The 13,701-nt window shown below is 55.8% G+C and overlaps 1 protein-coding gene across 1 annotated transcript; it reads right to left on the bottom strand.

The window, feature by feature from the left end:
• Window positions 1-2,586: 2,586 nt before the first annotated feature.
• Window positions 2,587-13,501, bottom strand: LOC117051100 (polycystic kidney disease protein 1-like 2). Its single transcript, XM_033157182.1, has 21 exons — window positions 13,393-13,501; window positions 13,022-13,094; window positions 12,331-12,386; window positions 12,052-12,111; window positions 11,645-11,806; window positions 11,386-11,513; window positions 10,991-11,120; window positions 10,344-10,472; window positions 9,810-10,017; window positions 9,503-9,687; window positions 9,038-9,272; window positions 8,406-8,506; window positions 8,162-8,319; window positions 7,686-7,835; window positions 7,277-7,479; window positions 6,647-6,840; window positions 5,512-5,656; window positions 5,200-5,419; window positions 4,925-5,111; window positions 4,033-4,115; window positions 2,587-3,160 (listed from the first exon to the last, which is right to left on the bottom strand). The coding sequence occupies exons 1-21, from the start codon at window positions 13,492-13,494 to the stop codon at window positions 3,142-3,144; spliced, it is 2,928 nt and encodes a 975-aa protein (XP_033013073.1). The 5' UTR covers window positions 13,495-13,501; the 3' UTR covers window positions 2,587-3,141.
• Window positions 13,502-13,701: the final 200 nt, after the last annotated feature.

The raw sequence follows: 13,701 nt of genomic DNA, 5'->3' as shown, positions 1-13,701 counted from the left end.
GCGTCGCCTCCGTCGGGCCGCACGTCAAATGCTGGCAGGTCGTTTTCTGGGAGACAGGGAGAGAGAGTCACCAGGGCCGGCTGCTCGGCGGTGCGCTGCAGTCAGCCCAGGGGGCGCTGCGCAGCGACGGCGGCCTAGAGAGCCATAGCCCGTTCCTGTTGTACGGCTGCGCAGGCAGCTGCTTTGGCGGGAACTTACCACCCAGGGCGTGGAAGTCTCTCGGTGCGTCCTTGGGGGGCCTGTAGCGGGCAGAGAGCAGAAGGAGTTGAGCTCGGGAGGATTCATGGAAGGGGCGCTTCCGGGGCGGCAGGGGCCGGTTCTAGGACCTGCGACGGCCCAGCCCAGCCGCCTCGGGAGAGCCTGTCCCTGCCCCTGCCTCCGGGGTTGCAGCCACCGAAAGGGCGTGCTTGGTGGGGGGGGGGGCGTCCAGAGAGTCTCATCCTCAGCCCAGCCACGAGGTCCTTCTCGCTCTTTGAAGCTGGAAGCCCCATGGAGAAGAGCGAGAGCCCCCTGCCCAACCCCCGTGGGTGCGGAATGAGGGCACGAACTCCCACCCCGGGGGGGCGGGCAGACCCACGCACCAGACTGGCAGATGAAAAAGTGCTTCTTGTCACACTTCTCCCTCCTGGTATAGAACTGGTCCCCATTCCGGACGAGGACTTTGCAGCGGTCTGCGGAGAGTAGGCGCCGCCGTCAGACGCGGGTATCCCTCTTCGCCGCCACCCCACACTCAGCACCAGCCCGCCAGTTGTTTGCCTTTGGGGAATTTTTTTAGGATAAGGCTTTCCGGTTGAGGCCGCCCTGGGTGCCTCCTGCAGGGCTCCGCTCCCTCTCCAGACTAGAGTCTCCCAATGGTGGCAAGTGGTTTAAGGGGAAGCTTTGAATAGGGTGAGTGCCTGGTAGCAAACCCTCGGACAGCCTTGCATTATTATTATTTTTAACCCTCCCCTCCCCACTCCTTGACTGCCTGTCACAGACTGCAGAACTGAGCCATCAGCAGCGGGGCTTGGCATAGGAGGAGGGTTGCCACTCTGAATGTCCTTGAAACGCCCAAGGGCGGGGTCCCTCGACCGAGGGAAGGGTCTGCGGGGCCTGGATGGGCCCTTGAAGTGAGAAGCTTGACTGCCCCGCCTCGGTCCCCACGAGGAGACGGTGGTCCCACCTTGTTGTAGGGTGGTGGTCTTGCCCTGAGGGGTTTGGCGTCTGGGCGAGTCAGAGATGCTGAGTGGGGAATAAAATCGAAAATTCTTTCTAGTAGCACCTTAGAGACCAACTGAGTTTGGAATAACACACATCCCGGGAGAGTATACTGGGCTTGGCTGCTTGCTGCCCCTCTTCTGGGACCCCTTCCACGGTGCTGCTGTTGGGCCTCTGCGCCCCTGCCCCGCTCTCACCTTTGCCAGCGTGGCTCACTTCCTGGAGCGCCTCTGCTGCAGCCCCGATCCAGGTCTTGCTCCCGTCGACCAAGCGATCGCGCAGGGCGTCCTGGATCTGCTGGTTCCACGTCTGGAGGAGCCGGCCGCGGAATTGATTGCACAAAAGCACTGCACCAAAGGCCGGTTTTGACTGCCGGAGCAACCGATAGCAGTCCTCTCCTGCTACGGGCAGACAGGCGAGCTCCGACTCCTCCGAATAGACCTGTGCGGCCCAGAGCCAGAGCCACATCCCTATAGGAAGCCCCATGCCGCTCCCTCTTTGGAGCAAGCTGGCCCGGGGCCACCCTTTAATAGTCTAAACTGCCCCCGCCGCCCCCCCCCCACCGTGCACGCTCAGCCCACGAACTGAGAAAGCAGCTGGGGGAGCTGCTGAAAAAAGGAGCAGAGCAGCCCCACACCCAGAGGCTGAACAGGTGCAGCACCTGGCGCTCCAGCTGGAGATGGGCCCTCTTGTTTGCAAAGAAGAGGATGCCATTGTCTGCAGCCAGGCGGGGAAGAAATGAGGGACAACTGCATTGTCTGCTGAATAAAAGGCACGTTGGCAGGCAAATGTTGAGAGCCTAGGAGGCCTATCCCATTCCTCTTGCTCCAGAGAATAGTATAATAACCAAGGGGTTTGGGTGACAAAAAATGGGATTTCAAGGGGTTTGGGAGTGGGGCAGACAGGAAGGTGGCAGACTTCCCTTCATTAGAGTTTTCTAAGTAGAGGTGAAGAGACCCTCCAAGGGAGGTTGTGCTAGTGGGATTTCTCAGGAGGTAGATGACCCTCACTGGTCCCTTCCAACACTACAGTTCCATGATTCTTCTGGACAAGTACTGACAAGTCTCCAGCCAGCCACATGAGGTTTTACCATTTACTGCATGTCACTGCCAGGTGGCCACCATGGGGCTTGAAGTGGGAGTGGGTGTCTGGATCTGTGCCTGTCCTGGGCCTGGCTGGGCCCCTGAGCAGTCGATCATGGTTGCTCAGAGAGTGAAAGAGAGCTTCCACCGACACCAATGACCTGTAGCCTGCCATTTATTCAGTGTGGGCTGTGCCTAGTGTTGAATCTCTTTGCAGGGTAGCACACAGCTTGGAAGCTGACATCACATAGACTTGTTGCTGGGGAGAGGCTTGCCTTCATTACAATCACACACAGAGTACTTAAAATTGGAAGGTAATAAAGCTCCATTTATTATAAGAAATATATACTTGGATAGAAAAGAGTTCCTAGTTTTAGCTAATTAATCTTGAAGCTACAAGGGAGTCATGTTTGCTGTTTACTCTCAGCAGAGATACATCCATAGATGTCCTCTCTCCTTCAGCTTCAGCAGGAAGAGGGGGAAGCAGGAAGTTTGGTCACTGTCAGGAACCCTAAGAATATCAGTCTAATATTAAAGGAAAGGTCATCACAGAGATCAAAGGGCAGTTATACAATCTTGGAGGTTCCCTTCTCTATCCACTTTAACCTCATGCAAACCCTCAGCAAGCTGAGTTGCATCCCAACTCTTTCAACACTCGGTGGGTTCAGGGTTGGCTCCATTGGCAGGTTACAGAATAGGGCTGCACTGTCCCCCTCCCATGCTGTGCCCTCCCGTTCCTCCAGAGAGATGGTCCTGGCCTTTGTACAGGTGTGGGTGTCATCTTGTTGGAGAGGCTGATTGGAGGTCTTGGGCACATGGCGTGGCAAAAGCCAAGGTGGCCTTGCAGAAAGATGCCCTCCCATCACTGGAGGGAGCACAGCCTGCAATCACAGAGGTCGAAGATGTGGGTCAGGATGGGGCCCTAGGGCTGCTTCCCAGCATATTTTCTGCTCCCTTGGCCCCAGTCCTGGAGCTGCAGTGTCCCTTAGGATGGTCAAGTTAACCTAATGTGTCTGCTCTAGTCTGAATGGCAGTGGTGTTTCAAGGCCATGAGCAAAGAGAGAGTACTTGAGAGCTTTTTGATAGGAAGTGCCAGGAGTTAGGAAGGGAGGGGGCCTTCTGCCTGCAAAGCAGCTGCTCTGCCACTGGGTGGTGACTCCTCTCCACTCCCACTGTGCCTCCCCAATCTTCTTCCCTTCCACAGGGGACAGTCCCAGTCCTGCCCTTGCAGGGGCTCCAGTTCAATGTGTTTCCTTCCTGTTTAGCAAGCCCAGGAGATGCCTAGTGTAGCCACTCAGCATCCTCTGCCTCTCCCAAAGTGGGCCCTGGGCTACCTGCTCTTGGCAACCAGAGGTGCCCACACACCAGCAACTGGATTCCTCCACCAAGCCTGCATCCCTTGCCCAGCCACCCAAAGCAGCAGAGGAATGGTCCAGGTGGGCTCCTAGTCATGCCAAGCCAAAGTGGAGAGGCATGATTCTTCTCTGTGTGTGCATAACCTTCGCTTACGGGAGGTGGAAGAGGGAACTGACGTAGTACTGAAAACCCTTCCTCTTGCCTGGCCCCCGTACTGAAAGGAATTTTTTGAATTTGAGTTTGTTTTCTGCAGTTGGTGCAGGGCATTCTCGGTGCCACCTTTGCCCTTCTCTACTTGGAGGCAGTCTCCAGGCCTCTGCACTCTCTAGGGAAGCCCCTTTCCCCTTCCCTCCAATTCATCCTGCCTTTCCACTTCTGCAAGCCTCCTTCCCTTTACCGGTCTTCCAGGTCCAGGGCTGCCTCATCTTCATCTTCTGCTTTCTTCAGTATCAGGGCACAGAAGATGGCAAAGCTTATCACCTGCAGTGGGTTTCATGGGAGAAGAGGGATGGGCAGGATCCACAGCCATTTTGCCCTCCCCATCCATAAAACAGAGGGAGCATCTGTAGGCTTCCCTTTCTCCAGATGAGCCAAGCCCCTCACTTTGCACCAAAACACCACAACAAACTGGTGTATGTGTGAGGGTGCTTTGGTTAAATTCTACCCCACCCCCTTGAAATTCGTGGGAGGAAGAGAGGAGATGCAGTGGGTGTTTACAGTGCTCCAATGCCAGACACCTGTCCCAGGCAGGCAGGTGGCAGGCACATACATGAGATGAGGAAGAAGTATGTGCACCATGATTTCTGCTGCTGCTGCTGAGATGTCCCCTCCCCTACGGGTTGCCAGTTGAGGAATATCACAGACCCTGAGATTTCAGGGTCCAAACCTGAGACCTAGGGGCTGCCCCTGGTGGTGTCAGGGGCACAGACCCTGGTATAGTCACAAGGGTCCTAGAGACAGAGGTTAATTAGGAGAAGAGTGGAGGTAGTCCCCCAGAGTGTCTATGCTATAATTTGCATCCAACTCCTGCTAGTCCAAAGTGTGTATGCTCTATACACAGTCTTCTGTGTGTGTACACACACACACACACACACAGAGAGAGAGAGAGAGAGAGAGAGAGAGACCATTGGAACTCTCACCCATCTAATGATTCAAGCCCTTCACCTGCCACCCGGAAGGTACTAGGCAAACCTGGAGACATTCAGATCAGACTTAGAGGTCTGGCAACCCAACCTCCCATGAGAAGGCGCCCAGGAATGTTGGGTTTGCTCAGCCTGGCTGGGAAGTACCTTGAGGGGCTGCAGGACGAAGAGAGCCTGTCCCATGGAGATGGCAGTGGAGATGAGCCAGCGTTCGGTGCTCTCCTTGCCATAGCGGAAGCCATAGAGCAAGGCGAAGAAGGTGGCCACTGCGCTGAGGGAGACCAGCAGGGCCCACCCCACCCAGGCGCCCCACCAGGGCAAGTGCCACCTTCGGCTGTGGAGAAGCAAGAGGAAGGCATGAGGAGGAGGCTCTGCAGGGTAGTCTTCCCTGCCTACTCACGGAGCCTGTCTGAGCTACCTACATGGAGTGAGACCGGATGGGGCTTGCTAGCTCGAGACTCCTGGCCATCTCCTCCACGCGCTGCTGCAGAGCCAGAGGGTGCTTGGCTGTCAGGACTCCTAGTTCCAGCTCCCCCAGGAGACGGGAGATGTGCCGCAGCTTCAGGAGGAGGTAGCGGTTGCAGTAGGTCTGGTGCAGCGTATCAGGGCTGGGCACCACACTAGAGATCTTGGGCTCCCTCCCTGCAAGCAGAAGCCACAGCGTCACCATCCTCTGGGGGTCTAGCAGGGCCTGCCCAAGGCAGGTAGGTAGGCAGGCATGGCTGGGCTCTCACCTGCTGCCTCCTCTTCCTCCCTAGGATCAGGGTGGATAAAACGAGCCAGCCACTGCAGAAGCTCCTCAAGGTCCATGTCAGGATGCAGCAGCTGTTGGCTCTGCTTGCTGGCTTTGCTCAGCGTCTCCACTGCCCCACGCAGGCTCTAGGGAGGGAAAGACAAGCACGGGTAGAAGGGAGAGTGGCAGGCACTGGGGCACAAATGCACCCAACAGGCTGAGGGTAAGGTGGACAAAGCTGGGCACAAGGAGATGTAGCAGGTGGGAGAAGTGCTGTGGGAGATTTGCATATTTTTCCAAGTTAGCATGTGAAGGGGTTAAGACCATAGGGTCACATTATTGATAGACAGACTCAGACCATAGAAATGTAATTGGTAGAGACGGTTCTGTGTGAGGCCATTTTCCCTCCTCTCTTGTACTTGAAGAATCAAAATATTTCCTGTTCCTTCCCTCCCTCTTTTCTCTTCAACCAGCGATGGAGCAGACATATATCCTATTGCTCCAGCATTGGCCACATGCCTCAAGCTGTTCATACTGCAAATATAAGCATTTTGCCTGCATTTATTTTACTGCTGTTGCTGCTGAGAACAATTGCATGACTATGAGTAAGTAAACATATTTTAAACTTCTCAGTCTGTGTCTGGTTCTTTGTTAAGCGGCAACCAGCTTGCTTTGTGGCTGGACTTAATTTAATGAATGCTTCACAGCCTTTTCCTATGCTTTCTGTTTTTCTGCTGAGGATGAGACTTTGAACTCTACTCAGCCCCATGTTTTAAACGAAGTGATAAGCTGACCTCTTTGTATGTTCATCCCACAAATGTGGGCACCCAGAGGGATAAATTGCCATTAACATAGCCTCTCCTACCTATTAAAAGCCATCCCATAAGTGCCACAGAGAAAACTCTCTGGCAAGCCAGTGCTTGCTGTATCTGCAAATGCAAAAATGTCTCCCTGGGACCAAGTTCACTGGTGCAAGAAGGATCCTGGGGGACGTGGGGCTTGGGGGAGAGGTAGCTGGGGATGGGGTGGGGGTTCTTCCCTACTGCCAACTCAACCTTGGCCTTATTCCAAGGGGAGGCACAATGGGAAAAATGTCCTGGCCCTCATCATGGGTCCTGGACAGCTCTTGTCCCTACCTCATGCACAGTGTCCAGGGTTGTTGGGCTGGCAGGGGCACTGGGCACAGCCATTGTCAGGCCGGGCCTTGCGTGGCTCCTGCGTGGTTCAGCGTGGCGGAAGATGAATACAAGGAGCAAGTTGACAGGGAAGGTAATCAAGGCACTCTCCACACTGACCATGATGTCCTTCCAGGAGAGGGAGAAGCAGCTGCCTGTGGAGCAACAGGGGGAGGGGAGTGCCTGCAAGTGGACGTACCAGCCACCACTCTTTGTGCCCCAGGGACGCTGGAAGGAGGCACCAACTGCTACCTGCACAATCAGAAGCAGGATACCTCCAGATTCAGGGGATGGGGGATCAAATGTAGAAGAGGAGCCTTGCTAGTGGACTTCCCAGGAGGCAACTGGGTGGCCATTGTGTGAGAAGCATGACGCTAGGCTAGACCCCACCCACAGTTGGCCTGATCCAGCTGCACCCAGGGTCTTCCAAAGTCCTAATACATGAACCTCCCTTCTGCTAGTCCAAAAGATATGACTGTTGTGGCAGGAGGGACTTTCCTCCACTGGCAGGAGTTGGAGCAGAGAAGTTGCACAGCCCCTTTTTCCATGCCAGTGGCCCTTGGGAGATGTCCCATGTGGCACATCCCTTACCGACACGCAGGAGCTCGGGTGACTCGTGCGGCACCTCCCAGAACATGAGACTGACAAGGGCAGAGCAGAGGAGGAGGCAGAAGCCGCAGGAGAGGCCCTGGACCCGCGTGACGGGCCGCCCATGGCCTGTCCGGGTCAGCAGCACTGTCAGCACTGTGTGCTCCTCCCGAAGACCGCTCAGGGTCCTTTGCCGGAAGATGGGCCTGCAGAGAGAGCGGTAGGTGGGTGGGTGGGTGGGAGCAGGACTCAAGGCCAGGCTATGGGAGAGCCAGAGGAGGAAGACAACAGCTGGAGTATCTAGCTCTGCCTGGGAGGAGGCAGTTCAGGGACCCCTGCTAAGTTCATGCACGGTGGGCAGGTGGGGGCTGAGGACACCCAAACAGACTCCCCTGTCTCTTGGTAAGCCTACCAGAATGCTGTTGGCTGGTGCTGTGGAGCTGCCAGGAAATGCTGGGCAGTGCTGTGTGGGGCCCCTGCTGCTGGGACGAGCCACGGCTGGCAAGAGAAATGGAACCTCCTACTTTGCTGCAGGTCTCGCACTGTGATGTGAGCGATATGCCTGAAGGAAGGGGATGGGTAGTGAGTGCCAGGCATGAGAATGGTGCTCCTAGTGCCCCACTTGGAAGAAAGTCCTGCCAGGCAGAGGCAAGAGGCTTCCCTGCTGGATGAGTGCCAGGTGTGCTGACCGCTCCCCAGCCCCCCTCCTCTCGGATGCCTGAGGATACCACCTCTGCTCCGTACAGAGAAAGGGAGAATTCTGGCATGTCCAGCAGAGGCAGGCTGGCACCCCAGAGCCAAGCCATGGGAGGTGGGCAGTGTCCTCATGCCGGCACATTGTCTCCAAGTGGGATGTCACCTGCCCACCCTACTTCTGGGCAGACTGACCAGGGCAGCTGTGGGGTGGAGTGGGGCTCCTGCCACAACCAAATGCTCTGGAGCTCTCCCAGTGGGTATGGCTCCCGTAGGAGGAAGAAGCTGGCATCCAGGGGCAGGCGCCGAGGCTTGCTGACACCAGACGATCCCTGGAGGCAGATGCAGACCTGCTGGAGATGAAAGGGCTGGGTGAGCTCTGGGGCAAAGACCAGGCACCCCACTCCACCCCCTCCATCACTCAGGGCAGACCACTCACACAGGGGCTGCCTCCGGGGACCTTCTGCTGCCCATGTAGGCAGATCTGGAGCAGGTAGCCATACTGGGCACAGGGATCATCATCGGACAGGAGGGCTGGCCCTGCCTGGGAGAGGGAGAGGGGTGTGAGGGGTGGTGTTTCTAGGGTCATCCTCTGCCACGGAGCAGCGCAGGAGAGCAGAGAGTGCTGAGGCCCCATACATACAGTTGTCCTTCCCAGTTGGCCACAGTGAAGGCCAGAATAAGGGGATCTCTTTTGCTTGTGAAGTGATGTGCAAACCTTAAATCCATATGGAACATTTCGTTAAAACAGAGTTAGCTGCATCTCACTCAGCTGTATGTTTATAGAGAGCAAAATGCAGTCATGACCATTTGTAGCAAAATAAGAAGCCTTTGGGGTGGGGTGGGGGGGGTGAGGAGATCAAAGTCCTTTGCGTGGGAGAGCAGCTGGAGTGGAGACCCTCCAAGAGTTCATTCTCCAAATGGTGGCTGTTGCTGCATGGCCAGCCCTTCTGGGAGCATCACCACCTAAGAGCTGTCAAGGGCATGTCTTGTGCAGGAGCCTGTGAGTTTGTGCTGCTCGCTGTCAGCCCCCCCCCCCCCATACCTCTGGCCCTCTCACCCCCCAGCAACTTACCTGGGGCAGGGGGCGTGTGTCCAACCAGCGGGCCCAGGCCACCCCCACCAAGTAGAGGGCATAGACGACTCCCAGGACCACAACCAGGACTGGATTCTTGTTCACCTGGCCAAAGTACTCTGCTGTGCGCACTACGTCCAGCTGGACTGGCACCACCCAGAAGCTGCTGCCAAAGAAGGAGAGGTGGGTGCAGAGGCAGTGGCTTTCCACCAGGCTGCTGCTCTCTCCTACCTGCAAACAGGGTGGGGATTAAGGGCGCTTCTGGGCAGCAGATCGCCTTGGATATTTCTCACAAAACAGAGATCCAGATGCTTTAAATAAGGAAGCAGGTAGTCTTGTCTTGAAATGGGATATAAGTGTTTTTAAGGACCAGAGGCAGCTATTCTGATTCTTCCCTGCCTCTGGCAGTAGGGGACACAAGGTACCCAGATTCCCTTTGTTTCTTGAATGCCAAGACTCACCTTGCAGCCTGCCTCTTGCCACTGGGCATCAGGCAGGTGCCGGGAGACGCACTGGATCCCATAGGTGCTGACATGTAAGGTGGCAGGACCCTGGCTGGCAGAGAGGTTCAGTGGCACCACCAGGAACTGAAGGGCTCCTCTCAGGTCACGAAGAACTTCCTCCTTCACTAGCCAAGTGTAGCCATCTGCAGGAGATGGGGTGGGGGAGGGGGGCAAAACAAAAGGGAAACCATTTTAGGAAGAGGTCCTCACACTCCCAAGGCCGAAAGTGGAAGCAGAAGCCAGCTCTTCTGTCCCCTTGCTATACCCAGGCCGACGTTGGGCGCAATGGGCTCCCGGAGTTGCTCGCTTGGCTGCAGGAATAGCTCCAGAGGTCCCACAGAGTCCTGGTGAGCGTGGATCATCAGGGATCCCCCTGTCCATGTCACGTTCACAGTCAGAAGGAGGGCCTCCCCCGGAGAGAGGAAGGCAGCTGACTCGGTAGGGGCTGTGGGCACAACCCGGGGCAGGAAAATCTGGGATGGGAAAAGAGAGCACGGTGTCACAGTGACATGAGCAGCTGCCTCAGGCTCGCACCCTGAGCAGAGGCAGCCTCACTGATGGAGGTGAGCTGCGGCAGGAGAGAGGGAAGGATGATGACAGAGAAACCAGACCCTGTAGGCTCTCCAAGGCAAAGCGGCTGGCCTATCTGGTGACTAATCCAGCTTATCTCCACACCATGAGATCCTGCCATGAGAAGGGATCCTGGAGGGCTGTCCTTGCCCTTTGGAGATGCTCAACAGCCCACCCACTTACAGGGAGGAAGGCTCCACTCAGCCCAAAGTCTCTAGGCAGGACATACCTGGACAGGGGTGCTCAGGTTGCTAACACTGATATGGCTGCCATCAGAAAGGAGGTTCAGTTCAGCTACAGCTCCTGTGACCCCTTGCCCAGAGCTTGGGGGAAAAGGGTTGCCCAGGAAGCTCACCATCTAAAGAGAGAGGGAGAGAAGAAGAAAGGGCAGCGCCACTGCTGAGGGGGCCTGCCCCACCAGCCATGCCTGCTTGGCCACATGGTCACACTCGGCAGGATGCCTGGCCGCTCCTCCCCGCCTCCTCACGCTCTGCTCCCCATTTTTGGGAACATGGCTGCTTACTGTCGGAAGCATTGGGTAGGTAGATTGGGTAGGGCTAAGTCAGGGGGCCTTGGTTGCAGGGGTGTTGGCAAGGGGGGTGTCATGAAATGTTTGGAGTCCAACCCAGAAGCATGAGGCTCCAGAAGAGGGAGGGAGGGAAGGCTGATCTGAAGGAGCCAAGTCACTTCTGAGTGCTGGGCCCCTGTGCATTCCCACAGCACAGCAAGGGACTCCTTGCCTGGGCGCTCTCTGCCTTCCTCCTCCTCCTGGGGTAGCAGCAGATGGCAGAGGAGAGTTTCCATTTCATGGAAAGGTAAGGTCCCTGTGCCCAGTCCAAAGGAGATGGCCAGCCACACACTCCTGCTCCCTCTGACCTGCACATCCACTGGGATATTCTGTTGGATGACAACGCCCAGTGCAGACTGTTCTGGCAAAATGACTCTGGCTGCCCATGGGTTGTCAGGGAAGGAGAACGCCATATTGCCCAGCCTGGAAGAGTTCACCCTGAGCCAGGGAGACAAAGAGAGTTAGGGTTGGAGCCAGGGCACAGCAGATGATGCCTGGGACCAGGGTGCCCCAGGAGAGTTGCCAATCTGCAGGACAGCCAGGCAAATGTAAGCCAGCTGCCACGATGAGGGAAGGGCAGATGGCTACCTCATGGCCTTTTCTCTTGGACACTTCCTGCCAAGATCTTTCTCCCTTCCCTTCCCAGGCCAGTCAAGCTTCCTACCTTCCTCGTCACCCTGTGGCTGCAAGCCTGGTAGCTTACCTGTGTGCGTAGATGCTGATGAGAGGTGTCTCCATGGTGATGACATCACTGCCGGCCCCCAGTTCCTGAAGAGCTTGCTCCAGCTTGTGAAGGATCTGCATCAGGGTGCCAGTCAGGGCCTCATGCTGCTGGAGGGAGAAGTGGGCAGTTACTGGGGACTCAATCTCCATCCAAGATGGGGCACTATGGGATGAAGGGACCCATGCACCTGCCTGTCCCTCCCCATCAGGGCACACTGGAGTGTGTGGCATATCCTCACCTGGATGTTGACGTTCGGTGAGCAGGGGCCCAGAATGACCTGCAGGAGCCGGCTGGTGCCATGGACTGCCAGGAGGCTGAGGAGATGCCAGTGTGGGGAGGCTGGAGGCCTCCTTTTCAGCAGGTCCTCACTGACAGCCTGAAGAAACCCCACCTCCTCTTCCTGGCACGCAAAGGCACATGATGTTAATGTTCCTCCATGCCCATACATTGCTCAAGACCCTTAGCACTAATGGGAGTCCTTCGACTCCTTCCATGAGATGTTCCCCATCACCTCTCTTGGAGGAAGGAGCTTCTCAGGACTTGGCCTGACTCTTTCTTCAAGTTCCCCATGGGAGCTACACCGCCATTGGAATTGGGGCTCAGTCCCTTCTGGGGCATCCGCCCTCCCCATGGGCCCAATCATACCAGCTCAGAGGCACTCCAGGCACCATTGTTCACTGGCAGTGTCATTCGCTGGAGCAGCTCCTGCAGGCAGAATCAGGAGTTTGGGCTCAAATGCTGGCAGGCAAAGGCGGACCCCTGAATAAGGGGTTCCTGGCCTACATAAGGCCTGTGCTAATCACCAGAAGAGAGGTTGGCTGTCTTGAGCCAGAGGAAGGTTGGTGGCTCTGCTGTAGGCCTCAATGGGCCAGGGCTGAAGGGGGTCCCCTCCCCAGATATTCCCTCCCAGTGAGGCAATTTTACCTGCTGCCAGGTCCTGGGAACAACATCCTGCAAGGCCTCCCAGATTGCTGATGTCTCTGGAGGCAAAAGGAGAAGTATTAGCGAGATCGGGGTCCCCCTACACAGAAACAGGCATTTTGGCCTCCATAAACACAAACCCTCCTTGCGGTGGGCCTGTGTCAACAACAAGCTGCTTCCGTTCAGGGGAAAGCCACTGCCCTGACCCACAAAAGGATCAGCCTCATGATAAGGGATCCGTTGGCTACTAGTTATATTCCCGGTTTTACATTATTACAGTTGCTTATTTTCATCCTGAGCATTACTTCAGGCCCTTTCCATTGAAGAGGTAGAACATGGTAAAAAATGTTTATCTGAAATAAAACTTGTTAAAAACAATTAATCACAGGTGCCTTGCCCCTTGGGCACAGCTTAAACAAATACCATTGGTAAATGTTGGAGTTGTAACTGTACAGGCAGATTGAAAGCATATATTTTGGTTGTGCCGACATTTGCAATCTTTTTGAAAAGTTGGTCTATGTGAATTTAAATAAAATACCCCTTTCAGCCTCACAAATATTATTTTAGGGCATTTGAAGGGTTTGTTAAAATGAGCAGAATGACCCAAGATGATCAGCCTCTCACAATTGCTAATAATTGCAGATGACCTACTCTTCAATGCATTATTTCAGAAATCAATAAATTCCCACATCACCTAGGTACTTCTGCTTATCACCCAGATGCCGCCGCATGAGCCTTTGTGGCCTCCGCCCCATGGAGGTCAGATCCTGGTGGCAGACAGAAAAAAAAGAGTGGGACAGAGCAGTACTACTGTGCCAGGTAGGATATGTCACCCAATAGGCTATCTTGGAAGGGGCAGGGCAAAGGGTTCCCTGTTAGGAGCTTGCCCAGGAATTATGCCCAGAGGAATTGTCTGGAGGGTGGCTAAGAGGTAGCAGACAGGCTGTTTTTATTGCCCCCCATCCTCTGCCTTGGTGCATCCGCTGGAGTTTGGTTTCAGGCAGCAGGAGGAAAAGCCTATTTGCTTTGGACTTGGAGGGAAGAGAACTGGCCACCATCACCTACCAGCTGAGCCTTCTGTTTTTGCCAAGCCCTGGAGCTGTTGGCACTCCTGGCCGCTTTGATTGGGCATTCACCTCCCTCCACAGGACCTGCAAAAAGGACCATCCTGAAAGGGAGCCCCTCCTAGGTCAGGAGGAGCAATCTCTGTCCTCAGGGGTGGGGTGAGGGTGTCACGGTCCCACCCTGGCATCCCAGCTGGTCTCTCACCAAATTCGCAGATGAAAGGATGCCTCTGGCGGCACGTGGGCCCGGTGGCCTCCTGCAGCAGGCCCAGGTTGGAGAGGAAGGTGCAGGTGGGGGGCTGATGGTGAG

This window comes from Lacerta agilis, chromosome 8 (assembly GCF_009819535.1).
Source record: "Lacerta agilis isolate rLacAgi1 chromosome 8, rLacAgi1.pri, whole genome shotgun sequence".
Taxonomy (NCBI): Eukaryota; Metazoa; Chordata; class Lepidosauria; order Squamata; family Lacertidae; genus Lacerta; species Lacerta agilis.
The sequence above is the reverse complement of the archived record's forward strand: the minus strand, read 5'-3'. Positions and strand labels throughout refer to the sequence as shown.

Coding starts and splice junctions, on each gene's coding strand:
- LOC117051100 (XM_033157182.1), bottom strand. CDS start 13,494: ATGGTCCTTTTTGCAGGTCCTGTGGAGGGAGGTGAATGCCCAATCAAA. Junction 9,688..9,809: donor TGCGCCCAACGTCGGCCTGG/GTATAGCAAGGG, acceptor CATCTCCTGCAG/ATGGCTACACTTGGCTAGTG. Junction 8,507..9,037: donor ACGCCCCCTGCCCCAGGTAA/GTTGCTGGGGGG, acceptor TCTCCCAGGCAG/GGCCAGCCCTCCTGTCCGAT.